General features: G+C 45.0%; 1 protein-coding gene across 4 annotated transcripts in view; it reads left to right on the top strand.

The window, feature by feature from the left end:
- Positions 1 to 21,196, top strand: part of KCNG2 (potassium voltage-gated channel modifier subfamily G member 2) — a 54,465-nt gene extending 33,269 nt beyond the window's left edge. For all 4 annotated transcript variants that reach the window (XM_074542303.1, XM_074542301.1, XM_074542309.1 and 1 more), the window contains exon 3: positions 18,817 to 21,196. In XM_074542303.1, the coding sequence (XP_074398404.1) occupies positions 18,817 to 19,608 (792 nt within the window). In that variant the 3' untranslated portion in view covers positions 19,609 to 21,196. The remainder of the gene's footprint in view (positions 1 to 18,816) is intronic.
- Positions 21,197 to 24,912: the final 3,716 nt, after the last annotated feature.

The following is a 24,912-nucleotide window of genomic DNA, read 5'->3' as shown; positions in this document are numbered from 1 at the left end:
TCATCTAAAAGACCTTTAAATAAGCAGGGGGAAGATGCATGGATAAAAGCTGGATCCTTATAAATACATATGGGAAACTATAAGCCAGTATTTACTACCAAATTGATTAATTACTGGGACAGGCTAGGAAGAAAATTAGTGGATTCTGTGCTTTTAGACATTTTCAGTTAAAAGCTCAGTGCCCTTTTGTTTAGCCCTCAGCTAACCAGATTTTACTTCAGTCAAAAGAAAAACATCAGTTGCAGACCAAGTTACAAAGGGGAAATTCTTGCAATACAGAGAAGATCAGAATAAATTATCCAGCATTCTTCTGTGCCCTTAGATTCTAAAAGCACAGAGCTCCTGCAAATAATCTTTGTTCCACATGGAATGTCTGTGGACAGGCTGGAAATGGTTATTTTGTTTGAGACAAAGGTGGCTCTCTTGCACAGGGGACTGGTGAAGGATCACTTCTGGCAAGGCAAGGAGTAGGCATCTGCCCACCTGGAATCACCTGTAGGGTCTGGGACCGTGGCTGCAGACTCCCTGCCTGCACTCCCTTTGTGGCTTAGCAAGCCAAGGCAGCTCTGCAGGTAACAGGTGTGGAGACAAGAGAGCTTATGTGAATTCAAATTCATGGTAATCATCCTGAGCTCTATTCCCAGTATCTAAATTAAAATTTGTGCCCAGGGATAGCTCTTTGGTCTGGCTTTGCAGTCTCCTAACAAGCAGAAAAAGGATTTGCATCCCTCCTGACTAAGGAACAAATGAATAGTAAATACTATTTCAAAGGCACGCCATACTCAGTGTGCACCTTTTCCAGGCTTTCTGGCTGGCATTGCTGTTATTATGGTTCCATGTCAGGGCTGTCATAGGTGATCTGGCTAGCAAACAGTGGCCTTTTCCTTGAGCTGCTGTTAGCACAGAAAACAAAAGCTCTATGTGCCATCTATCTGTCCTGTTACTGCTTCAGGGAAAGGCAGAGAAGCCAATCATGAAGAAAGCCATTCTGGGGAGCAATTTTCCATACCCTGATCCTTTAATGCATCTGAATGGACCCAGTGTTACGCCCAGTTATGTCCTGCAGAGGTGTAAACGACCTCAAACAAGATGTAAGTGTGGGACCTTAAAAGTTAGAAGTAATTACCAGGTGGGTGAGGAAATTATTTTAGGTACCTGCCTTTCTCTTTTAAAATAGAGCAGAAAATTCAATCATACATGTTAACTTTTTTAGCTGCTCCAGGTGTTCTGGATGACAGTGGCAATCCCTGGTGGTTTAGCAAGAGTGGGAAGGCTCATGCTCCGCTGTACTGTAGATACTTGTTCTTACTGAAGGTCACCTTGATTCACCTTGAGTGTTACTCTCTTTTGAAAGTAGTATTGTGCATTTCAGGTGCTGCACAATTGTCAGTAGAGTTAACAGAATCAGATCCAGAGCTACTTTTCACTTACCCAAGAAAGATATATAGTTAGTCAATTTTTTTAGTTTTTATTTGCTTATTAAATAAAATCCACCAATCCAGTAACGTATATAATAGCTCCTTCTGGAAATTTCAGGAAAGGGACACTTCAAGTATGTGAAAAAAACAAACATGTGAAGGCAGTCAGGTTCTTCCATGTAAAGTAACAAGACAATGATAAACTTTTTATTTCAAAATTTTCAGAATGAGAGATTTCAATGAGAGATTTAGATGTAATGGTGAAAAGTCTCCTCTAAAGGCAAAATCTGCTGAGACAGAATCATAGCAGGAGCTCCCAGGCACCAGGCTCTTTCAAGACCACCACAAAAGTCGTCTCCAAGACATAAAAATAGCCAGAGGCACAGAGGATCCTCAAGGCATTTTAGGCATATCCTACCTTTAAGTGGACTTTTCACCTCTCTAAACAAATAGCAACTATCTCAAAGAAGTGACTCAAAGAAAGCAGCTAAGACATCAGAGAAGTAAACCAGTCAGGGATATATTACAGCAAAAGCTTTAAACAGTGAGAGCTGAACAACCAAAAGACATTCAGAGAGGTTCAGCTGAAAGCCCGATGGTCAACACACCAGACTCTCCATTTTTTTCTTGGTGAAAACAGAAATGTCAACCATTTCTCTCTGAAGACAAATCTTCTCTTTTTTGTTAGACAGCAGCCTTTGTCATCAGAGAAGAAAGGGTGGAACTTATAAAATAATATCAAACATTCTGTCCTGATTCAAAAAGGTATTTATAGGCCTGAGACTCCTGAGCTCAGTCACTTGTAGGAGCGCAGTGCAAAACACGAGAAGCAGATCAGAGAGCTCGTTCTTCACCGCGCTTCGTAACGTGTTGGGAAAAGCTAGCCTAATTAGAGATGCTGTGATAGGAAGTTACAGTTCAATAACCTTCAGCTGAAGAACATTACAACAAAGAGACTTATAAATAATGAAGTTAATAATAGCTTGTAAAGAAGCCAGAACTATTTAACCTTCTAAGCTCAATTTACACACTGTGCTTCAACTTCCATAATGGTGAGGATGGGGAATAGGTAAATTGTGAATGTGCATTTTAAACAATCTTGTGACTAAAGGTTTCATTTCACAAAGGTACACACAAAAGTAATCTCAGACAAGGTTAAGAGAGTCTTGGATAATGATTCTCATTAGCTTCTCATAGACAAACTGTTCTGTAAGAGGCTGGATGAGCAGACAGTGAGGCTGACTGAAAACTGTCTCAATGGCCATGCCCTGAGCATGGTGGTCTGTGGCACAGAGTCCAGTAACTAGCACTGTGCCCTGGGGGTCTACACTGGGTCCAGTCCTGTCAGGCTTTTATATTCGTGGCCTGGAGGGCGAAGCAGAGTGCACCTGCAGTGAGTTTGCTGATGACACAAACTTTGGGCACGTTGTGGCTGGACAGTTGTGCTGCCGCCCTGAACAGCCTCAGCAGGCTGGGAAACAGGCTCAGGAACACTGTGGGCCTCAGTAAGAAGAAATGCATAGTCCTGCATTCCTGGTGAGGAGCAGCCCCACACAGCAGTACATGTTGGGGACCACCCAGAGGGAAAGGGGATTGGTAGCAAAGGGCCTGGGGATCCTGGTGGACAGCAGGCTGGCCGTAAGCCAGCGCCGTGCCCTCGCTGCAAAGACAGGTACTGGGCTGCATCAGGCAAAGTGCTGCCAGCACATCAAGGGAGGAGATTCTTCCCCTCAACTCAGCACTGGGGAGGCCACATCTGGAGCAGTGTGCAGTGCTGGGCTCCTCAGTGCAAGAGGTACAGACATGCTGGACAAAGTCCAGTGGTGCTTGCTATCCTAAGATGGCACTCTGCGTGAGACTCTGGAATTACTGGCATCATTTTTGTGACTTTATCTGTTTTCTGACTGTCCAGTTGTTGCTCTGCTTGGGATACTGAGACCTTAATTTTAACTTAGAGCCAAGAGTGATGGTTTGTTTTCATGAATGAAAGTATTAATAAAACTGCAGCTTGTGTTTTTACTTTCATTGTGAAATAAACTGTTCTAGAAATTACAGCATAGTCAACAAAAAACATGTATTAAAAAATATCTCCCTGTTGGTGTTACAGATAACTATTATTAGTGTGTAGGCACTGAGGATGACTTTTTATAAAAAGAATCCTGGGGAACTGGACTAACTAATTTCCCTAGGGATCATCTGAGAGTTTGTTATACCACTCTCAGCTCTGCTGTTGAAAAGAAAAAATCACAAGCTGTAACAGTATCACCAGTTTTGGCATCTGAACTGATGTACTGTACTTGTACCCCATATTGCTAATTTGCATTTTGTGTCCGCTCCAGACTCCTCAGGACACAGCTGACTGGAGGCCAGGGAAAGACCAAATGACTCAGTAGCAATGGTCACCTGCCTTTTCTACGTCGGGCACAAGGAAGTTCCTGTAGGCACATGAAATTCATATTCAGTTTAACATTCACATGTCCTTGCTTAAGGGATGTAGGACTCAGAGCACTGCAGAACTCTATTTTAACTAGAAGTAAGGTGTTTCTTACTTTTTTTCCTTTCATAAGCCAAAGTAGGTTTTCTCCTCAGATAGTACTTACATGGAACTGTTAACACATGCTCTAAATTACAAGCTTTGAGAGTGTCCTTTACTCACAGTCTCAGTTATCAGCAATAAGCAAATATTTGCTTTCTTGTTGAAGTTCTCAGTTGGCCTCGTGTAGTTCCATCACCTGTTCTGTGTAATCTTGCCTTTAGATTGGAAATGCTTTGGGACAGAATATCTAAACACAATGTCTATGGCCATCATAACAATAGAAATAAAACTATATCTGTTCAGGTACCTTCCTCATGCTTCACCTGCAAGACATGTTTCTAGGCAAGGAAATTCTTTTTTGCAAGTGAGACCAACTTAGTTCATGCTGAATCCAAACTGAGGAGTAACTGCAAAGTTGTCAAGTCTGAGTCATGCTAGCATGGTCTCCCAACTCCTTTCTGATGGTCAGAGACATTTGCTAGGCAAGTTATCTTTCAGAGAGATCAGGTTTGTCTGAAAGGAATGCAAGTGATGAGGTTTGGTTTTACTAAGTGATGCTACTTCTGTGTATCACACAGACAGCGTTAACATCACGGAGCTGAGAACTCTGCACTGCTCAATCTAAACCTTAAATGTCAGTTCTGTGGAGCTTTCTGCATCTTTTCTCTGAGTCCCGTGGAATTTATAAGTGTGACACCAATGGCAAAATGTTCTTTGCAAATATTGAGAAATGGTGATCATGTCCTTAGATAATTTTCCTGGGAAATATCTGTGAGGCATTTAAAAGACACAGCCCCTAATGTAAAGGAACACTTCTTAGGTTTTGCCTTGTGGATTCGAATCTCAATCCCTCCTTTTCGGCTGTCCAAATCCAGCTGTTATATGGAGCGTGTCTCAGTATCGGTTTGTTTTGCTGAGTTCAGGATTGCTGTATTCACATACTGAGGAGACGCACTGGGAACTGGGAGTCCCCAGCATCACTGCTGTACATCTCACTGCCCTCTGCACCAGCTCTGCCAGCCACTGCCCGGCACCCCTGCTGCTTGCAAAACCCCTGGTCAAATAGCACACCATGCGCCAGCTTTGCCAGCTCTTATACAAGAGAGTACTTCCTCTTTGCAGGGCTGCTTTAAGCTGCTAACAGATAGAAAAGGAATGATTGGGATGAAAGGAATGAACAAATTGAAGGAATGATTGGTTGTTCTTGCTATTGGTTGTGTGGACAGAGTGCTGGATAACAACTGGCTGTATTTATTTGAAGAGATCTCACCATTTCTTCTTCTTGGCTTGCTTGCTTTTCTTGGGAAAAAAGCAATTGTTTTCTGCAGTTGGCCCACCCCTGGAAGAAAAACCAAAAATCCAGCCTTCCTGCTTCATTGAAGCTCTCTAAACTTTGGCAGATGTACCTGGTTGTTCCATCGTGGCAGCTGCTTCAAGAGCAGATAAAGGAACCATGGTCCCAGTAGGAAAATCATCCTCCCGTATATCGGGAGGATTAGGAGGAATGCTGTATTTTCTTTCTCTAAGAATTGCCCTTAGATTGAGGCTGGGGACCCAGCACTGTGTGGCAGATTTACACAGAGTCCCTTGGGGAGCCTGCAGACCTGCTCAATATTCCCCCCTCAGCAGAGTCACCACCTGAGCTCTCCATGCCTGGCTCACCGCCTGCTATTGGGTTGCTTTTCCCAAATAAACAGAGAAACCCTTATGGATTAAGGAGCTGCCCTGAAAGATTTTGAGGACAGCAGGTTACAATATAGATTTTGGGAGTCACCTGAGATTCTCTGCAGTGTTTTAGGCTTAGAAGTAAAAAAATGGACAGTGTTTCTCTGCACTGCTTGGGAACAAGGCAAGAGCTGGCTAAGATAAAATTACTTTTGACTTGTTAATAATTTTATTCTGGGCCAATGAACTCTTTCAGTCTGCAGGATATCTTCTCATGAATAAATAGCAAGCTTGGGTCTTGTTTTAAATATTATATAAATATGCTGCAATGTAACATTAGTGATAAATAATTAAACAGCTAAAACTATTTCATAAAAGCATTGGTAATTTTGTCACATTGTTAACTGGTTTATATTTGGTGCAGTGTGGCTCACCCAGCAAAATATGCTCCATATTTAATTTCTTTTAATAACTCTCTGGTTCCACCCCCATAAGTATCTACCCCTACCAGTGAGTTTATTCTCCAAACTTCCAGGTAAATCATCCAGGGAATCTCTGAAGATATCTCACAATAATAGGCGCATGGCCTTCAGACATGTTTGTAAAATTACTACAGCTACTCATCACAGCCTGATATCCTGGGGGTACAGCACACCTCCTGTATTCCATGGATTTCTCCACTGCCTTTTGCAGGAGAGCTTGGGCACTGCGGGCTTGTTGAGTACTGTCCCAGTGTTCTGAAAGAGAGAACTCTTTCATTTATTTGAACTGAAAATATAATCTGGAAATTTCATTTCAGAGCTCCAGGATAGGTTGCTATCAATTCTGGCGGTTTGGAACGATAGCAAGGAGGCAGATTTACATTTGGCTGCACCTTACATAGCTGTGCTGAGGTAATGAGCTGATTCATGTGTACGGCACTTAGAAGAATTGCATTAAATCATTCAGCATTATAAATGCTTCCATTTTCATTGCCTAGAGTGTAGCAATGGAGATGAAATATAAAAGTTTTTGAAAAAAAAGGGTTTTTTTCAGTGTAGACATTTATATTCAAGACAAATTGAGTGGTATACAGATGAAGAAAAAAATAGCTGTAAGATTTTTTACAGAAGTTTTTAAACAAAGGCTTGAGAAAGGACCAGGAGAAATCTATAAAGTTGTTGGGTTTTCTAATGGTAAGCATGATATTAGTTCCAAGTAAAAACATGAAAAACATGGTACTGAGACACATTTTGATCTAGTTTGTGTAGAACACCTCTCATTAATCAAATTTAATTTTTTTTAGGTTATAAAAGTTTTCAGAAGAAAGTAATTTCTGTTGTAGGTACTTCTGTAAGACATTTGAATTAGTGCCACACAATATTCTTCCTTAATAAAAAGGCATTTTTCAAAAATTAGCTTCCTTACTGTATAAAAAAATTCTCTCAGACCTCATAACAGTAGAAAACAAACATAAGACATCAAGTGAGTCTTGAGATACTGTGTCCAGATTGATATCTATTTGGAAGGCAAATTGAAAAAAAAATTTTAAAAATGGTTTAAAATCTTGAGTTCTACTTTATAATGAGACACTAGAGGTGTTTTTAATGCAGTGGGAATCATAATAAGAGAATGTCTGTGGGCAACAGTGAACTGAAATAACTGAAAGCTGCAGCTAGACAAACTCATGGTCTGAATTAAAGTGTGCTACAGTGTGGGTAATTAACAATGGAAACCATTTATCTGGACATGCCTGTGTGCATCTCACAGAGTTTTTAAATACATTCTGTCAGTCCTTCTAAACGTTCTGACTGAGCTCAGCTGAAGCCATGCATATGATTCATGAGCCACTTGGCAAGATCCTCTGCTCCGCAGAGGATCAGCTCAAGAGCCTCTTGTGCCCTTCCAGGGCGGTGAGCCATTGCCATCCTGTCCCTGACTCCTGCTGGTGTAGGAGGTGCCAGCAAGGACGCTGTACATCTTCTCTCTGTCTGGAGCTTCCTTGGCCCTTGTGAATATTCAAACCTAAAGGCATCAGTAAGATGAAACGAGCAGTGACAGTTCATAATTGTGATTAAAGGCAAGGGCAGCCAGAAAAAGCTCAGAAGCCTGGAAGCTCTCTGAGGAGTGGTGTGGCATGAGTCTGGTCCCATGAAGGCAGCATCCTAACCCAGGTGTCCTGTCCAGCACTGGCTGTGTTTGCAGGGAGTGCCACAGGGGCTGGGACATGCTGCTGGTGGAGCTTAGCCAGAGCCAGAGCAGGGCTCACCAGGAAATGTGCCAGCCCACCCCTCTGGTCACTCACTCACTCTACCCTCTCCCTTCCATGAGTCACACACACACACACAATCCCTTTCCCTTGCCCCATCTCATTTCCTGTGCCTGGATTCAAATAGGAAATGCAGAGAATAGTGTGAAGGTCCCAGCCATCCAGTACATCCTGAGCTGTGCTGAACACTTGGCACCTGGTACACTGGGTAGAGATGATGACAAGAAATTGCAGCACTCTCCCAAAAAGTGCCTGCTCCGACTGTGAGCAGGCACTGCAGAGATTTTCTCCCAGTCTGCAGCTCGCTGCCTTCACGCACAGTAGAAATGTTGGGTGTTTTGAGGTAAGCTCTTGCGTGCTGCACTGCGCTGCTGTCACAGCAAGCACTGTTCTTACTGTTGCCTTGAGCAGAGAGAGAACACGAAAGTGTGTGTGGTTTTGCCGTGGCCACATCTACCTGGTAAAAACCCACGGCAGCTTAGAGCATTGCAGTGCAAGGGCACTGCGGGAGCTCCCTGCCAGCTGTGCCTGAGCTGCTACCAGCAGGAAGGCAAATCTTCCCACAGGCAACACAGGCAAATCCTTCCCCTGCTCTCAGATAAGAGGATAAAGGGAGACTGCGGGGGGAGAGATACAGGTTTGGAAAAAAATGTCAAAGGAAAGCAGTAAGCTTGACTCTGTCCTTTCCTCCAAGGAAAAAAACAGACACCCCCAGATCTTATAGCAGGTTACAGAGTTGCAGGAACCAGTAAAATAAATATGGGTCAGTAAAACAGAACCAGCAGCGAGTGGGAGGCAGGAGAAGAAAAGCTTCAAAAAAATGATTGAAAGAAGTGAGAAATTGGGGTAAATAAGAGAGAAAATAGACTGTAAAATGATATTAAGAATTTGTTGATCTTTTAATATAATTAATAAGTGAGAGAGAGAGGGAGAACAAGACAGATTCTTCTTTTGGTGTGAGACAAGCTTGAGGAGGAGAAGAAAGAAAGAGGATGCTGGATTTCAGAAGACCACAGTGGTAGGCAGTGTGTATCTGTGAGCACAGCCAGGTGCCACCACATCACCTTTTCCCAGGTATTGGGTAGGTGTGAAAGCCTTGGGAATGCCACTGCTTTGTCACACAGCCCTGTCCCTTTTGGGCTGGTTCTTTTGGAGGGGTGTGCAGGTGTTCCCATTCCCTGGGGAAACTGCTCAAACTGCACCCAGGTGCCCTTGGCAAGAGCTCGGCCCTGCTCTGGTTCTGCAGTTTGATGCTGGCTTGGTTTATAGCCCTCATCTTTATTTCTGCAATCTTGCCCTGTCTGCGAGGACCGGGTGTGCTGCAAGTGCCAAGTGCCATTGTTCAAGCTTTTCCAAGTGCCAACTGAGTATGCCTTGTTTTCAGAGCACTAGGATAGAAAATACAGAAACCAGATTGGCTAAATTTCAGTGTAACTGGTCTTCTTCATGTGAAAGCTCAGGATCAAGCATTTGCTTAGATTTGCAGACACTGGATTTTTTAAAAAAACATTGTAAACTTCCAAGGCTCTGATCAGAGCTAGAAAGTAGAGGGAGCTGAGGAGGAATATTTCTGTTCATATAAAATCAGAGGAAGAGGGGGACACTTGTCAGTAAGGACACTCCTGGTGCTTCATTATTCTCTTGGGGACTATTACTTCCAATTTCAGTGAAAGAAATGGGCCAAACCCAAAAAAAAGCATTCTGGAAATCCGGAAATAGAAAATTCTAATGTAATTTTAGTCAGAAATACTGAGAACATTGGTGTTTCTAAATTGAAGTTGTTCTTTGGAGGACACCTTTGCTTGTTAAAATCATCATTCTTTTTCCTGCCTCTGTTGGTGGCAGTGGCTGATGAACAAATCCTCTGTGCTGAGCTGCCCCTGAGGCCAGGTTGGGCAGGTTGTGCTTGGTCCAAGCACAGAGGGCTGTGCAGGAATCCTGGGCACACCTGGACCCCTGTGTCACCCACGGGTGTTTCCCACAGAGGGGTCAGCTGCAGGGCAAAGACAAGCAAGTCATATGGACTGTGGTCTGTGAAATCCTGCCTCAAATGCCACGGCAGTTGATGAGTTTCAAATACAATACCTTGTTTCCCTGGACCTGTGTCTTCCTGTATAGCTATTTGTCTTCAGACAGTGTCCCAATGGCACTGAACAATTGCAAAATTGCCAAAGCAGACCCCAGGTACTTAAGTAGTGTTTTGATTTAGAATATTTGTTCAAGCAAATGGCAGTAAATCTATTCTTGTACATAAAGGTTGTAATTCTTTAAATATTAGTAATAGCCTGCTTATGTCTTACACTCATGCACCGAAAAAAGTTGTGCACCAGCCAGGTGGGGATCTAAGACCCTGAAGGCTAACTCCAGCATCACCAAGAGAGCATTTCCTCTGCCAGCTGGACCTTATGGGCAGGTAGGACTTGGAGGGCTCCTCTGGGGTGAGTGCAGACTCCTGTTCTCATGGGAACTGCGTCACACCACCAACCCTCAAAACTGACAAGCTTAAATCTTAAGAGGTCTCTTGTCTTCCCTGTTCTTGCAGAGGGTCTTTTTTGGAACCTCATGTGTCTTCTGGAGTCCAGGTACTGAAAGCTGGTGTAGCTATTTCTTCTCTGGCCAACAGTCTCCTGTCAATTAGTGAGGGGTTCCCTTTGAAGGTAGCCAGCATAGACCGATCATGTAAGTTCCCTTTCCTTCACCCTCCTACCTGCCCTGCTGGTTGCAGTTATTCAGCTGATGGTGCTGCCCTTCCAGCCACTCCTGGACCACGTCTGCAGAAGATGTTACCCAGGGAGTATTGCTCCTCCTTATGTTGTAGTACAGCCCTCATTCCTGGTGAGCGGTGTGATCAGAGTGGGAGATAGGAGCAGCTGCCTGCTGGAGCTCCACTGGTTCCTTAAGCTGCTCCCAGCCTCAGTCACAGACTCTGAGGAGCTTTAAGACATTGGATGTCTTGACGCTTCCCCCAGCCTCTCTGGATGAGATGCTGTGCTTGTTCCTGATAGACATCTGAAAATCAGGCAAGTTGACAGTTTCATAGATATTTCATGGTCTGTTTTATTCTTTCTGTGTTTCCTGCTTCTTGCTGACTTTAGGTTTTGGTTGCTTTCCATAAAGTAGAGCCAGATAGCATTTTTTTTCCCTCTAACAAACACTGTTGCTTTTGGAGAAGCATGTGCTAAAAACAGGCACAGGCATGAGGAGGTATTAATGAGAGGGCATTTTGTGCATCTGTAGTACTACTTACCTGCTTTCCATTCTTCTCAACAACAGCTGTACTGGGGCAAAAGGAGGCAGGATAGCGGACCAAAGAATACATCAGCATGTGTCAGGGGCAGTACACGAGGGAGGTGGGGAAGTGGAGGAAAGCCTTAGGATCACAGTAGGTCTTGCCTGGTAGGTAGGCAGTTGAATCCCTCATGTCTGTGTCTTTCTCCCCATTCAGAGCTATATGCCAGATGCATGCAGTCAGCTGTTAAGACATCTGTAGCATTTCCATGTTGTAATCTTTGCTGCAGCGTTATTCTTCCCTCTCTGCTGGGGCTCTTCTCCTTTCTCTGCAGCACAGTCCTTTCTATCTTCTCAGGGGCTCCTCTTGGGCTCTTGACCCACCCCTATTTATCTCAGTTGCCTTCACGAGCTACAGCTGCTGCCCAACTAAGGACCCTGCAGCTGCAGCTCGTTTGGAGCAACTCAGAACCACAAGGTCTTACAATACAACATATATTCAGGCCCCCACATTTTCCCCCTTTTCTTTTAACAATTATACAATTATAATATACACACAGTTCCAGCTCTCAGGCTGCCTCTTCTATAGTCCCAGCTCTCTGGCTGCCATACACGTAAAGTCCCAGCTCTCAGGCTGATATTCCAAAGTCCCAGCTCTCAGGCTGCCACAGCTCTCGGCTGTCCGGGGGATTCCATACCTTCTCTCTCTCGATATTTGGCTGCATGTTCGTCTTCACACGGGGTCACCAGTTGTTGTAATCTTCGCTGCAATGTTGTAATCTCTTCCCTCTCTGCTGGGGCTCTTCTCCTTTCTCTGCAGCACAGTCCTGTCTCTCTTCTCAGGGGCTCCTCTTGGGCTCTTGACCCACCCCTATTTATCTCAGTTGCCTTCACGAGCTACAGCTGCTGCCCAACTAAGGACCCTGCAGCTGCAGCTCGTTTGGAGCAACTCAGAACCACAAGGTCTTACAATACAACATATATTCAGGCCCCCACATTTCCAGGGAAAAAGGTATCAGTTAACAGGTCTCAAAGCTCACTATTTATATGGCTTAGGAACCTGAGGCCTACTTTACAGTGTCTAATTTTGGTTGTACAGTTTGGGGCTGAGATGGCCCAAAGCATCAGCTGCTTGTGGATTGGGCAGAGTAACCCAAGGAAGCACAGCTGGTTCCCTCTGCAGCCTCCTGGATCGGGAATGCCATCCTCATGTGTCTCCTGTCTCTGTAGTCTGCAAGGGCAGTCTTAGGTAAAGTCCTCACATGGTCTTCTCTTCCTTCTCATTGACTCCCAGGCCCTTTGCTGAGATTTCCATGAGCACAGCCATCTGGCTTCACAGTTACAGGTCAGAGCAGCAATTTGAGACAAATGAAAGGCACATGCAGGTATCTCAGTAACCCCTTGGCTGCATGACTGCAAGTGAATAGCACAGCATGCGGTTCCATGAGCTGATTAGACTCTGGCTGGGCATTTCAGCACAGCCTGCAGTTACCTTCTAGCAGCTGCCATAGTCTCTTTCATCTCCCTTGTTCGTGCTGGTGTTCTGTGTTTATTTGCAGCTTCACTGGCAGGATAAGAATGGCAGCCTGAGGGGTTTTGAGAAGTGGTGATTTCGAGCTGTACTGTCTCAGGATCAAAGGAAATCCAGAGGGGCAAGCAGGTGTAGCTCCTGCCCACCTCCTTGCCCTTTCTCCTCAACAAAGACAAGTTGTATAAGAGCTGTCTTGTGTCCATAACAGGGCAAACATAACATGCTGCCCAAAGCTGGCAGCAGCCCTCCCCTTGGAAGGCCCAGGTTACATTTGCTGGCAGCTGGGCTGAAGATGAAACAAACGAAGCTCCAGTTACGGATCAAAGTGTGGATAGCAAGAAGTAGAGGACTCTTTCATGGCCCTTTGGTGACTTTAAAACCAGAAATTGTTACTTTGACTTCATAGCCGGCCAGCTTAGAGGACAGGCTGTGCAGTTATGTGAATCATCTTTGCTCGGGGGCACAAGGAACTTTTGGGAGCAGGCTGACAGCGAGTTCAGCCTGACCCCAGCGCCAGCGGCAGCAGCACTGAGTTACAATTGCTGTGTCTGTGGGTGGTCAGAGCCAGGGGAGCTGCCTGTGCCCGGGGCAGGGCAGGATGCTGCCCTTCCAAGGTCAGGCACATCACAGGAGTCCTGCACTTATTCCTGCTGGGAAAATTGTCTGGATGCTTTCGCAAGAAAACCACTTTTCATCAGAAAATTGCCTTTCAAAAGAAAGTGCCAGCATGAGCAATACCTTGGAGTTTCGTTGGTAAGCTGTGTTTCTGGGAATGTTGCTCTTTTGCTGGAATTTTTCTCAAGGAAGGCTTCTTCATTTTACAATGACAAGAGAGAGCCAATGATCCAGCAGCCAGTGCTCCAGGCGCTCCCACGCACTGGGACGGAGCCAGATGCAAGCTTCCACCCCACTCTCACAGCAGTAGGAGCTGGGGCTCTCCAAAGCCCAGCAAAGGCTCCAAGTGTAGGGCTGCTGAGTAATTGGTACTGGAGGAGTGTCTGTCCTCTGGGTCACCCTGCAGATGTTCATTGAAACTGGCAGCTCAGCCTCCCACCCAAATCCAAGGGGATTCCCTAAGCCTCTGGACTGGGAACTGTCAGCAGACTTGTCAGCAGCCTCAGGGCTGCAGGTCTCTTTGTCTGCAGGTCTCTTAACACAGATCTCTGATGCTGAGACCTCAGTTGCATCAGAATTTCAAGTTCCACACTGTTGTTAAGAAAGAGTTTGATCTGATGTGCACAGAGAAACACTTGAAACGTGTGACCCGAAAAGCTCAAGTAACAAGGGGCAAGTGCACATGTACAAAATATCATTTTAGAAATGTTATGATTTTCAAGCTTATGTAAGTACTTTTGTATGCAATGCCTCTCATGTTGGAGTTTCTTTTTTCTTAACATATAGATTTGACAGTAAGGGAAATCTCACTGTAGGGTCAAAGTGGGCAGCATTGAAACTTCTTCCTTCAAAGTGCCGCGGAGCTGCTGACCTCACAAAAAAGTGCATGGAAAACAGTACAAGAACTGGACCAGTTAAAGGTGATCTGGCTTTTGACATCTTGTAATGCAGAGGGATTAGAAGTCAGTGTCAAAGCCTGCAAGAGTCTAAGGAATAGTCACAATTTCTTCCCAGGAGACCAGAGGAAAAGTCAGGGCCGAGAAGTCAGAGAACACACAGTGGAGAATTTTTCTGGGGCTCAGTGCAGGGTTCAGTACAAGTGAAACGGACCCTGCAAGCCAAACCAAAATGTTTCTGAAAGATGTCTGCCACTTTTAGACAGGCCATACAGAACAATGAATACAGATGGATTTGAACTCCAGTGACACCAATTTTCCTTTTTGTAATTTTCTTTTTGCCAAAGGAACTTTTGGCAAAGAAAACATTGCTCCAAAAGAAAGATGCCGTGGTTGGCTTTTTGACAGCAAATTTCTGTAGATCCTAATGAAGGAGACTCACTTTAATTTGACTGCACAGAATTACTCACTGATGTCTTTCTTATTTTCTTTCCTTGTTCCCTGTGTTGATATTGGTATATAGTCCCCAGATTCTGTGCAACTGCAGATAATTTCCCATACTCAAGAAATTTTTGCACAAAAAAGAAACCCAAACTACTCATGGTTTGAAAGAAACAAATGTACACAGATAAATAAATATATAAACTTTGTGAAAAACAACTGTTTTCCCTGCAGTTCAATTTCATCACTATAAATATGAAAAAGTAGTGATAAAACTGTATCCATTAGATTACAAGGCGAAGAAATTTTGTTACTTGGTATGAAGGAGAGCTATTTTGCTTATAAAAAGTAAAAAGCAGTGTGTAGTTGTTAATGGACATGTTTATGGCCACAGGCTGGTATAGCTCAATCTTTTTTCCGAACATACAGATTTGATGAAGACCTATTTTGGGCAGGATGCCCTATTGTGTTAGGACTTGTTTTTCTTGTGTTCCAATGGCTGATTAATTCCTGATTTTATTTTTTTTTCCATCTGTGAGTGTGCCTTTCTGAGAATTTTTGCTTTGTTTTCTTGAACAGAAAAACCTCAAAAGCCCAAACAGAATTTCAGCATCCATTTGGACTGGAAAACATAGTTAGAAGGTTTAGAAAGCAAAAATTGCCCTTTTTTTCGTTTTTAACCAATACTGTAGTCAAGCAGGGAAAAAAAAAAACAGCAAGGAAAAGCAGCTGCAACTGAAAGAAATTAAGTGCAAAGAGTATGAAATACAATTTTGAGTTGCTGTTTTATTTATTGTGAGGACAATAATAGGACACACTTAGATGATGTTGAAACATGGTCCAAGGGATAGGAAGACAATTAATTAGTGACAAAAGAGACCTCTGGCAGGTTGATTGACACACAGATCTGTTTTCTAAAAGCATGTTCAGACCCTCTTATTTTTTAGGACAGCCTTTGGACAGAGCCTGGCTTGTTTAGATAGTGTTGGTTAATAAGGATACTGAGCAAGTTGCTGAAGATAATTATGCATTTGCTGGAAGGGGGGATTGTTTCATCCTGTTGAAGTGAACTCTGTGTAGTAAAACATTATCACTCCACTGTACTGAAAGTAAACATTTCAACTTTGATATTATTTGTCAGCTATGGAGAGTGGGAACAGTGGAAAAAAGCCAGGGCCCAGCCTCCGCTCTGGATGGAGGAAATTTCAGCTCCTCATTATCTTGATGGGCAAAGATGCAGCTTGGTTCTGCAGTGCTGGATTATCTGAGCTCCAGATTCCACCAGGCTTCTTGAGCCTGGCTGAACAAACGTTGCCAGGCTGCTCCCCCACTTGCGTTTGGGATGGGGTTCTGCAGGAAGATTGAAGACATAAATAGCACGGTTTTAGGTCTGTGAACCTACAGGGGATAAACATGTCAGAGTGTGGGAGAGCAGACAGGATCTTCCACAAGTCATCTTCCCTGGTAGCCCATTCACGAGGAGTAATCTTCACTCCTGTTTTCTCCTGCACCAAAACTCACACACAAAAGCACTTTGGCAGTCTCCTTTCCATATGCAACTAACAGAAATTGCTGGGGGAATCAGGTGCCAAATTAGCTATTAATCACCTTAGTAACTTTGTAGTTTTATTTTAAGGCTAAATTCCCCATAGGCTTCACTGACTTTCCCAAAACTTTTAGTGGCACAAAAAGTCCATATATTTGCATCGGAATCCAGAACGCTTCCTGCCAGACAAGGCTCTTAAGGCAAGGTGCATCCTAGTTTCCATAGGTGGTGATCCAAGTATTGGTGCACCTGTCAGAGAAAGCAAATTTGCACATTTGGGTATTCATCTTGTCATTGCTGTTGCTTTGCTCAAGCCATAGATGTTCTTCTCTGGGTTGTCATTCTCACACCACAACCTGAACCTGAAAAGCACCTGCAAGGATGGGGTGAAGAGCTGCAAATCACCTCCAGAGACTGCCCTTAGGTGTGAGATCAAGCATATCCTGATGAGAGATTCCCAGGCAGAAGAGTTCTGGGACAATATTGGTCTGAGGGCTGGTTTCTGGGTCATAAGGAGAGAAATTACAGTGGTACAGGCAAAGTCCTTCCACTGACCTTGCGAGCTTTGTCTCTGGCTCACAGAGCCAGATTTGTGTTGTGGTGTGAAAGCATCTTGATTCTGTATTTGATAGGAGAGCCTGACAGCATAATTATCCTGTGATAGGAGGAAAGCTCCTAGAAACAAAATCTTATATCCTATGTATTATGCTTGTGACAAAAATACTTACTTATGACCAAATTAGTTTGGTGAGGCAGATATAAATTAAGCTCCTTCTGGTGTTCACACAAATCAAAATTTGGAATTTAAAGAGAGGCTATCCTGGTACTATACTGGTAAAATAAGATTATCATTCCCCCTGCAATATGCTTAAAATCCTTACAGTAATTTCAATAGGACAAATAATTTTTCTCTCCATGTCAGAATGACCCCCTGGGAAACAGCGGGAGGTACATCATGTGCCAATTGAAAGTGGAATACGAAACAAAAAACACAAGGCATCACAATTTTTATTGTGGTTACTACAAGGACCATAAATCCTGGCTCTGAGGATTCCTTTTCACATCTGTTTTTCTTGTTGACATCTCTTTAGTTATTGTCTCAATCTCTTCTTAAGTGTAAGATGTGCAGGGTGCCTCAGCGTTTTGGTTGTCATAGTGAGGTAACCCAAGGCTTTGCATTCATGTGATGACACTGCTCTCACTGCTGGCAGCGCAACAGCCCTTGAAGCATATCCAGTCCCTCCACATGTTGGGGAAGACTGCAGTTAGTGAAGAGGGCAAGAGTCTCATCATCAGTCTCTTGTTGGCTGCTTTCTTTCCAAACAGGGAAAAAGCCTGCACATACACACTTCAAGAGGGATGAAGCTAGGATGTGGTGCTGTGCATTACAAATTTCCCTGGCTCTCTGGAGCAAAAGACTCCCCTAGCTGAGTATGTGAGCAGAGCTGCTAATAGATGTGCCAGGTTCTCAGCCTCTCCAGCGGTGAAATGGGAACCAGCTTGACACAGCTTTGCCATTCTCAGCTGATGTTTTATTGCTGTAATTTGGTATAGGCAAGTATAACAGGGTTGGGAATTGGGACCTAATACCTGTTGCATCCAGTGGGAGTCACATACCCCACTAGCATGGATTGACTCCTTACAACAGTTTTACAAACTGTTCAGACTGGCACACTGAGTAAATATACACTTCCCCTAATAAGTATACACTTGCCTTCCACACAAAGCCCCCAGAGCATTCACACTTTTATACAAGCATTTACAGAGGAAAGAGCACTAGCCCTATAATTGTCCACATCAAAATCTGTTTATTTAGAGAAGCTGTTTATTATTCAGCTGGAGGTACCAAGAGTGATATAGCAGAGAATTGCCACAGTATTAACAGCTGAGGAGTGGCCATCACCAGCATTATTGTTTATTGCCTTTCCAGAGCTCTGAGCCTTGTTTATAAGCATTGTAACTAAAGAGCCAGAGCTCTCTTTATTTGCCACCAAGTGAGCCTGCAGGGTAGAGCAGGGGAAGAAAGCTTGGGGAAGGCATTGTGGTCACTAGTTGTTACAGGTGCAGTAACTAAAAATGCTTACCTCTCCAGAACCCACTCTGTCCTGTGGTATTTTTTCTTTCAGAAATGCCTACATTTCTCAGTACTTTATATAAGTGTTTGACTGTAGGGCTGCGCTAATAAATGTTCACCGGAATATAAAATATGTACTGTATTTAGTGAATAATAGATTATAGATAACTCTAAGCATATCACATAAAATGCTGTAGGTGTTTATGAGCCATTAGTAAGCAATTTATTATTGATCAGGAAGGGAAGGAAGGATAACATATTTATTACAACCCATGAATCCTGTATTAATCCTTTTGAAAAGATGTTAAAGTCTTGGTTAGAAATGAAGTGCGAGCCACTGGATTTTTAGCAGTAGGCTCTCTGGCCAACAGCTGATAAGATCACACCACAGTCTTGGCAGCTTTGAGACACTCCAGAGCATTGTTGACCTGTCCTGTAGTCAAACATGTAGCCTTTTGTTTTAGTACCTCTCAGCAGCCGTAATTTTCCTTTGGTACATCACAATTTGCATCACTTTCACATGATGCTTTCCTTTAAGAGCTGACACTCTTTTTTTCACTCCCCAGCTAAATCTGTTTCTTCCCTCTTCTATGTGTTTTGCACTCCTCTTCTCCCCAGGGTGAATGCTCACGGAAGTGCTATGACATCTTTGTGCTGGAGACGGTGTGTGTGGCGTGGTTTTCCTTTGAGTTCCTGCTGCGATCCATCCAGGCAGAAAACAAGTGTGCTTTCCTGAAAACCCCGCTCAACATCATCGACATCCTGGCCATTCTGCCTTTCTACATCTCTCTCATCGTGGATGTGGTTTCCACAAAGAACAGCAGCAAGCCCGGCGGGGGAGCCGGGAACAAGTACCTGGAGCGCGTGGGGCTGGTGCTGCGCTTCCTGCGGGCGCTGCGCATCCTGTACGTGATGCGGCTGGCGCGGCACTCGCTGGGGCTGCAGACGCTGGGGCTCACCGTGCGCCGCTGCACCCGCGAGTTCGGGCTGCTCCTGCTCTTCCTCTGCGTCGCCATGGCCCTCTTCTCGCCGCTGGTCTACCTGGCTGAGAGCGAACTGGGAGCCAAGCAAGAGTTCACCAGCGTCCCCAGCAGCTACTGGTGGGCCGTGATCTCCATGACAACGGTTGGCTACGGGGACATGGTGCCTCGTAGCATCCCCGGACAGGTGGTAGCCCTGAGCAGCATCTTGAGTGGGATTTTGCTGATGGCTTTCCCAGTCACATCCATCTTTCATACCTTTTCCCGTTCCTACAGCGAGCTGAAGGAGCAGCAGCAGCGAGTAGCCAGCAGGCAGGTGCGCCAGCGGCAAGAGAACACCGAGCTCCTGGGTGGTGACAGTACAGGGGGGCTCAGTGCCACATTCCCGCCAAGCGCTGGTAAGCAGGGTCTGACCTTGGTGCACCAGTAAGCCTAGAGAAGCTCTTGACCCTGAACAGCTCAGGACATACGTTGGCAGCCCAAGAAGCAGTGGACAAGGGAGGTCAGTTCTGCAGGAAGAATGCCATGAACTGCATAAATGAGGGGCAGACAAACACAAGGTTTCTCTAAAGACCAACTTCTGATCTTAAGGGACCTCTGAAAAGTACCCCTACAAATTCTACCAAGTACAGCTCTGCTCCATTGCTTTTCTTAGGGCTTTTCTATTGAGCAAGTATTTTTGGGTATGCCCAAGGAGCAGCCATTGAACATAGCCAGCCAGCAGAATGTAGTGTGAAGCACAGCCCATGCCAGGTGCCATGTGTCACAGCAACCAGCATGCCACCTCCTCTGGGCCCTGCTCAGTGGCAGGGCTGAGCAAGGGGCTCCCTGTGCTGCGACGCCCCACAGCACGTTTGTTTTGGCAGCACCACCAAGGAACACAAACGTCAGACAAGCCAAGGGGCGAGGGCAAGAGAAGGGCAGAAGCATTCCCTCAGCCTCACCAGGGGCTTGCTTTTGTCTTCTGCAGATGAAGCAGCACAGCAAGAGTGCTGCCAGCTCTGAATTGTGTGTGAGCACAGTTTGCATTATTTAGTAGAGATGCATATTTACCATCCTAAGCTTTATATCTTACTTAGTCCCATGACAGAAATATACATACAAAAAATCTTCCTGACTACGGTACTGAATGTTAACTTGGTTATTTTTCCTTTGCTAACAGTCAAATATTAAAAATACTATGACAAATGATGACATTTCTCCACTTTCTGTTAACTGTTTCCATCTCTTGTGTATTGAGAAATGTGTTTAACAGGCAATTGAACCAACCTGAACTATGTGTAGCTCAAGGGGAGGGTGATGTTGGACCAGCAGCGACTCCCAGCTCTGCACAGTCGTCCTCAGTGGTGATGGCTGCACGGAGTGCAGTTGTGTGCAGACAGGAGTAGGGGAGCAGGACAAACCCAGTGCAGCCAGCGAGACACCATCAGTGGGCTCGGCCCAAGCTACAGTGCAGCAGCTGTGCTCTGCCTTAGGAGTAGCCTTTTGGTTTTGCCCTCCTACCGAGAAAAAGACAATCCTGTCATTAGAACAAGTGTTCTGGCTCTTCTTCCTGATTCTCAAAGGATTTAAGTCACTATAAAGGGAAATTAATCATATGGTGGCATCTGCATATTTGCTTATTGATGCCAGCCCCGTGCATGAGCTTTCCCTAGAGGAGCTGTGTAGCTGTTCCAAGTCAGGATGCTGTGTGGGTCTTTCAGTGCTCCTACAGGTGGGATGCGGTCAGGGAATGGAGGGAGATGGAAGCCAACAGTCTCTTGTACCTACACCCCTATTTGTACTAAAGCCATGCAGTGTCACCCTCCATATTCTCCACCCACCAGGAAGGGAACAAAACCTGATGTACTGAAGATGGGATTTGTCTGGTCTGTTATTTGGTTTGTTATTTTTTGCCTCAACATATGTTGTAAAACTAATCCTACGTTACAAAACTCTCATATTAAGCCATTCCTTATAGGAATGAAGCAAGGGAAATGGAAAAGTTACGCTTTATTTTAATAAAAATATAAAGCTTTGTTGCTGACTCACTGTGTCTGATTATTTGGGTGTGGAGGGAGGTGGTGTTTTGCTGTGCTGATGTGAATTAACTCGTGTTACTTGCTGCTGAGCACTGCAGGAGATGGAGGCAGCAAAACTGAGCCCCCCTACCCAGGATGCACCTGGCTCAGCAAAGCCCCAGCTGTGTTGAACTGCAGGCAAACCAAGCGCAGGGGCCCACGCCAGGGTTCTGCCCATCCTTCATGGCCCAGCAGCACCGGGAACACATCTGCTCCTTGTGCGAGAGAGGAGGGCCAAGGGCTGATGGTGCCTGGGCTGACTCAGACTCCTGGCAAAGCAATGCCAGCAATGGGTTGCTGTGACTCATGAAAGATTTTAATTTTATTGGTTTTTTTTTTTTATTCCCAGTGCAGACATTTCTTTCATTAAGGATTATTAAGGTCTGACATCAGGGATCCAGCTTCGGAGCCAGCTGACTGCAAACCAGCGACGGGAGCAGTGGCTGGGGGACAGTGTGGCCTGGTGCTGAGGAGCAGCACTGCATCTTCTGGTGGCATTCAGATGCTCAGTCTTAAGGTGGCACCTGACAGGCTCACTAGGTGGACTCACAGGTTCACTCCTCATGGTGATTTGGCTCATGCACACCAGGTGTGCTTCATGCTCTGTCTCCAGTGTGAATGAAGCGACCATGGCGAGTGCACGTGGAAGGTGCAGAATGCATCTCCTCGAAGTGGTGAAGCCCAAAAACTGCAAACATCCTTACCTAACTACTAGAAAAGCCACGCTGGAGTTGACATCCTTGGGGAACGAAGAGTTTCACACTCGCAGTGCTAGCAAATAACCATGAATCAATGCATCTTTTGGCTTTGAAGCATCAAAAAAACAGTGCTGGGACAGCAAACTGCAGCTCAGCAGCTGTGAAGAAAAACAGACTGATGACACATGCCATATTGCTGCTGTTCTCCATCAAGTTGCTATTGTCCTACAATAGCGAGATCTTTGTATTTTTCAAAAGGCACATAATTAATTCCAGCATGCACAGAGTTTTAATAAAGTGACAAAACCCACTCATTGTCTCCTAGTCAAAGCCTGGCTTTTAATAAAATTTCATTTTATCTATTGGGATGGCAGATGAGGAAACAAATATAAACCAGGAACCTTTTAAACAGATTATTTTTGGAAGCTATATAAAGTTGTGATGCACACATTGCCAGACATAAAAAACACTCAGAGGAGAATAAATTTCACCCAGGGCACCCGTTGTTATAGGTGATGCTTATTGCTTTTGGTCAGCTGCTGGAGAATGTTGGTTTTGTTGTGTATAGTGGATGGAGTTTTTTGACACTGCACACAGATGATTTTAAGGCCATTTATCTCTAACTATAATAAATGCCACACTGCTGTCTGCTGGCACACCACTACCACCAGGTAGTAATACCTGTTTCTTTGAACAGCTAAGTGCTTCATGATTGTAGCACACTAGTTTTGCCTCAAGGAAAAAGAAAAAAAGGAGAAAAAATATTTCTCTCTCTCATATGGGACAAAGACTCAAAACGTGAGCAAAGACATCTCTTTTACCATGGTGGATGTCCACCTACACATACACCTTCGTGGCAGCATGCATGGATCTAGACCTACAAATTCTGGCAGCTGGCAACACCAGTCATGAAAACCACAGCTTAGGAGAGTTAAAGATGTGTTAAGTGGTGAAGGGACAGAGCCGAAGGGAATGGCACCAAGTCAAACACAACTTCAGCTCATACAGTGCATGTGCATGGCCACCTCAATGGCACAGTTAAGAAAAAGCAGTAATGTAACGAAAAATGTGATGCTGGTGTCATCTCCTCAGCTTGTCCCACACTGCTGAGGCCAGCACAGGCACAGGCCATGGCAGCCTCTGCAGATGCTGCAGGGGGCAAAGGATCCTTGGCACCTACAAGCCACAGCCTTAGAGGACTGTGAAGCCTTGGCATGGAAGAGGACAGAGGCACATGGAAGGGCTGATGGGTGCAGAAGTGCAGTGTGGTGCTGCTGGCCCATCTGTGGCTGAGTGAAGCCCCTCAGTCTCCCAGCCAGCACCTACCAGAGCCAAGTGCACATAAGCTGGGACACAGAAGGGCAGGAGGGGGCTCTCAAATGCTGTATTTGCTGTCAGTGCATTTCTAGATGCTGACATCCCCTTGGGACTGGCTGCTTTACAAGGCTGTTTACAGGAAGACCTGCCCATGACCCCAGGGTGACCCTCACATTATGTTCTAGTCCCCACCTTTTATTTACTGCTGTTGGCACAGGTATCCAGAAGTGTTTATTTATTGGCACACTGCTCGCTCTCATATTGGTGTCTTCTTTCTTACAGAAAGCCTCCAACAAAGCTACAGTTGTCAGTCAGGTCCTTGAAATCTGCTTGGCTCTCGAGCCTGAGGATCACAATCAGATTTAACAAACAGAACCTGTGGGCCCAATTTTGCTTAATACCCAGTACCAAATGTGAGCTTTATGTCCTAAATTTTTTTAATTGCACCTAACTGCATGCATGTCAAATATCTAACCATGAAATTTCTCCCTCCCTGGAGTCACAGTGCAGACCACTGCCTGCCATGCACAGCAGAGGGAGAGATTTGCCCTGAGGGAGGCCTGGGGCAGTGCTGGGCTGGTACAGCACCCAGAGATGGGGTTCCCCATTGTTTCCTTTGGGGCCAGTCCCACCACTGGCTGCCCCACAGTGAATGCCAAAGCAGCAGCCAGTAATACCAGCACTGGCTGGGAGAGAAGGTGCAGGCACTGCAAGTGTTGATCAGGCTTGACTGCTGTGAGAACTGCTTGGGTCTCCACTGCCAGCAGACTGCAAGAGAGCAGGCAGGGCTTACTCCCCACCCTCATATTCCCACCCTTTTTGCTGATTTTGCTGATCCCACCATCCTTTCCTACCCATTTTGCTGATTTACCTTCATGTTTTGATTTTCCTTCTATCCCTTCCCTTCAGGAGTATCACCTTTCAAACCCTTATTTGAGCAAGCTCAGTCTGCCCCACATCTCCTCTCGCCCTGCCCAACCCTCTCTCTTACACCTGCAGCCCTCCCCCCTCCCCAGCTCCCCTTCTGCAGCTCCTGCAGCGTGGCACACAGCAATAGCAAAGCACCTCTCCATGCCAGAGCAGCCCAACATCCTGGATCAGCAGCCTGGCAGGATCCAGGAGGTGCACAGCAGCTGCAAGGCTGCTCCTGACAGCCTTGGCTTGTTTTCCCATCCAGAAGGAACAGGGAGGGTGGTTAAGACTTCTCTTAGAACAGTAGCTGGCCATGAGATGACAGACTCAATGTCCTCATCTTCTGTGCAGAGGCTGCCAAGAGCACATCCCTCATCTGTATCCCATCTTCAACCTCATTTTGCAGCCTGCATGATACAGGGTGCCTTTAAAGCTATGTAATAATCTGTTAGCAATTTGGTTTTTACTGTGGTTAAACACAAGTTATGTGGTCTCAATGGTTAAATTTACCCTGGTATGTACTGAAGAGCAGGGAACAGAAATCCAGAATCCCTGCTGCGCATCATGACATCAGGAAAATTTCTGCCTTGTGCTTACTCACCCATCAGAAGGAAAAACCATGCTAGTTATTTGTATCAACAATGCTCCTGACAAGAAGATTTATAGGAAGAGTTAAGAAGCACACATTTTGTACCTGAACAAAACAAAGCAACTCTGCAATTTATATATAATAGGTAATTTTTATTA

Source organism: Zonotrichia albicollis, chromosome 1 (assembly GCF_047830755.1).
Source record: "Zonotrichia albicollis isolate bZonAlb1 chromosome 1, bZonAlb1.hap1, whole genome shotgun sequence".
Taxonomy (NCBI): Eukaryota; Metazoa; Chordata; class Aves; order Passeriformes; family Passerellidae; genus Zonotrichia; species Zonotrichia albicollis.
Note: the sequence above shows the minus strand (reverse complement) of the source record. Positions and strands in the feature narration are given on the sequence as shown.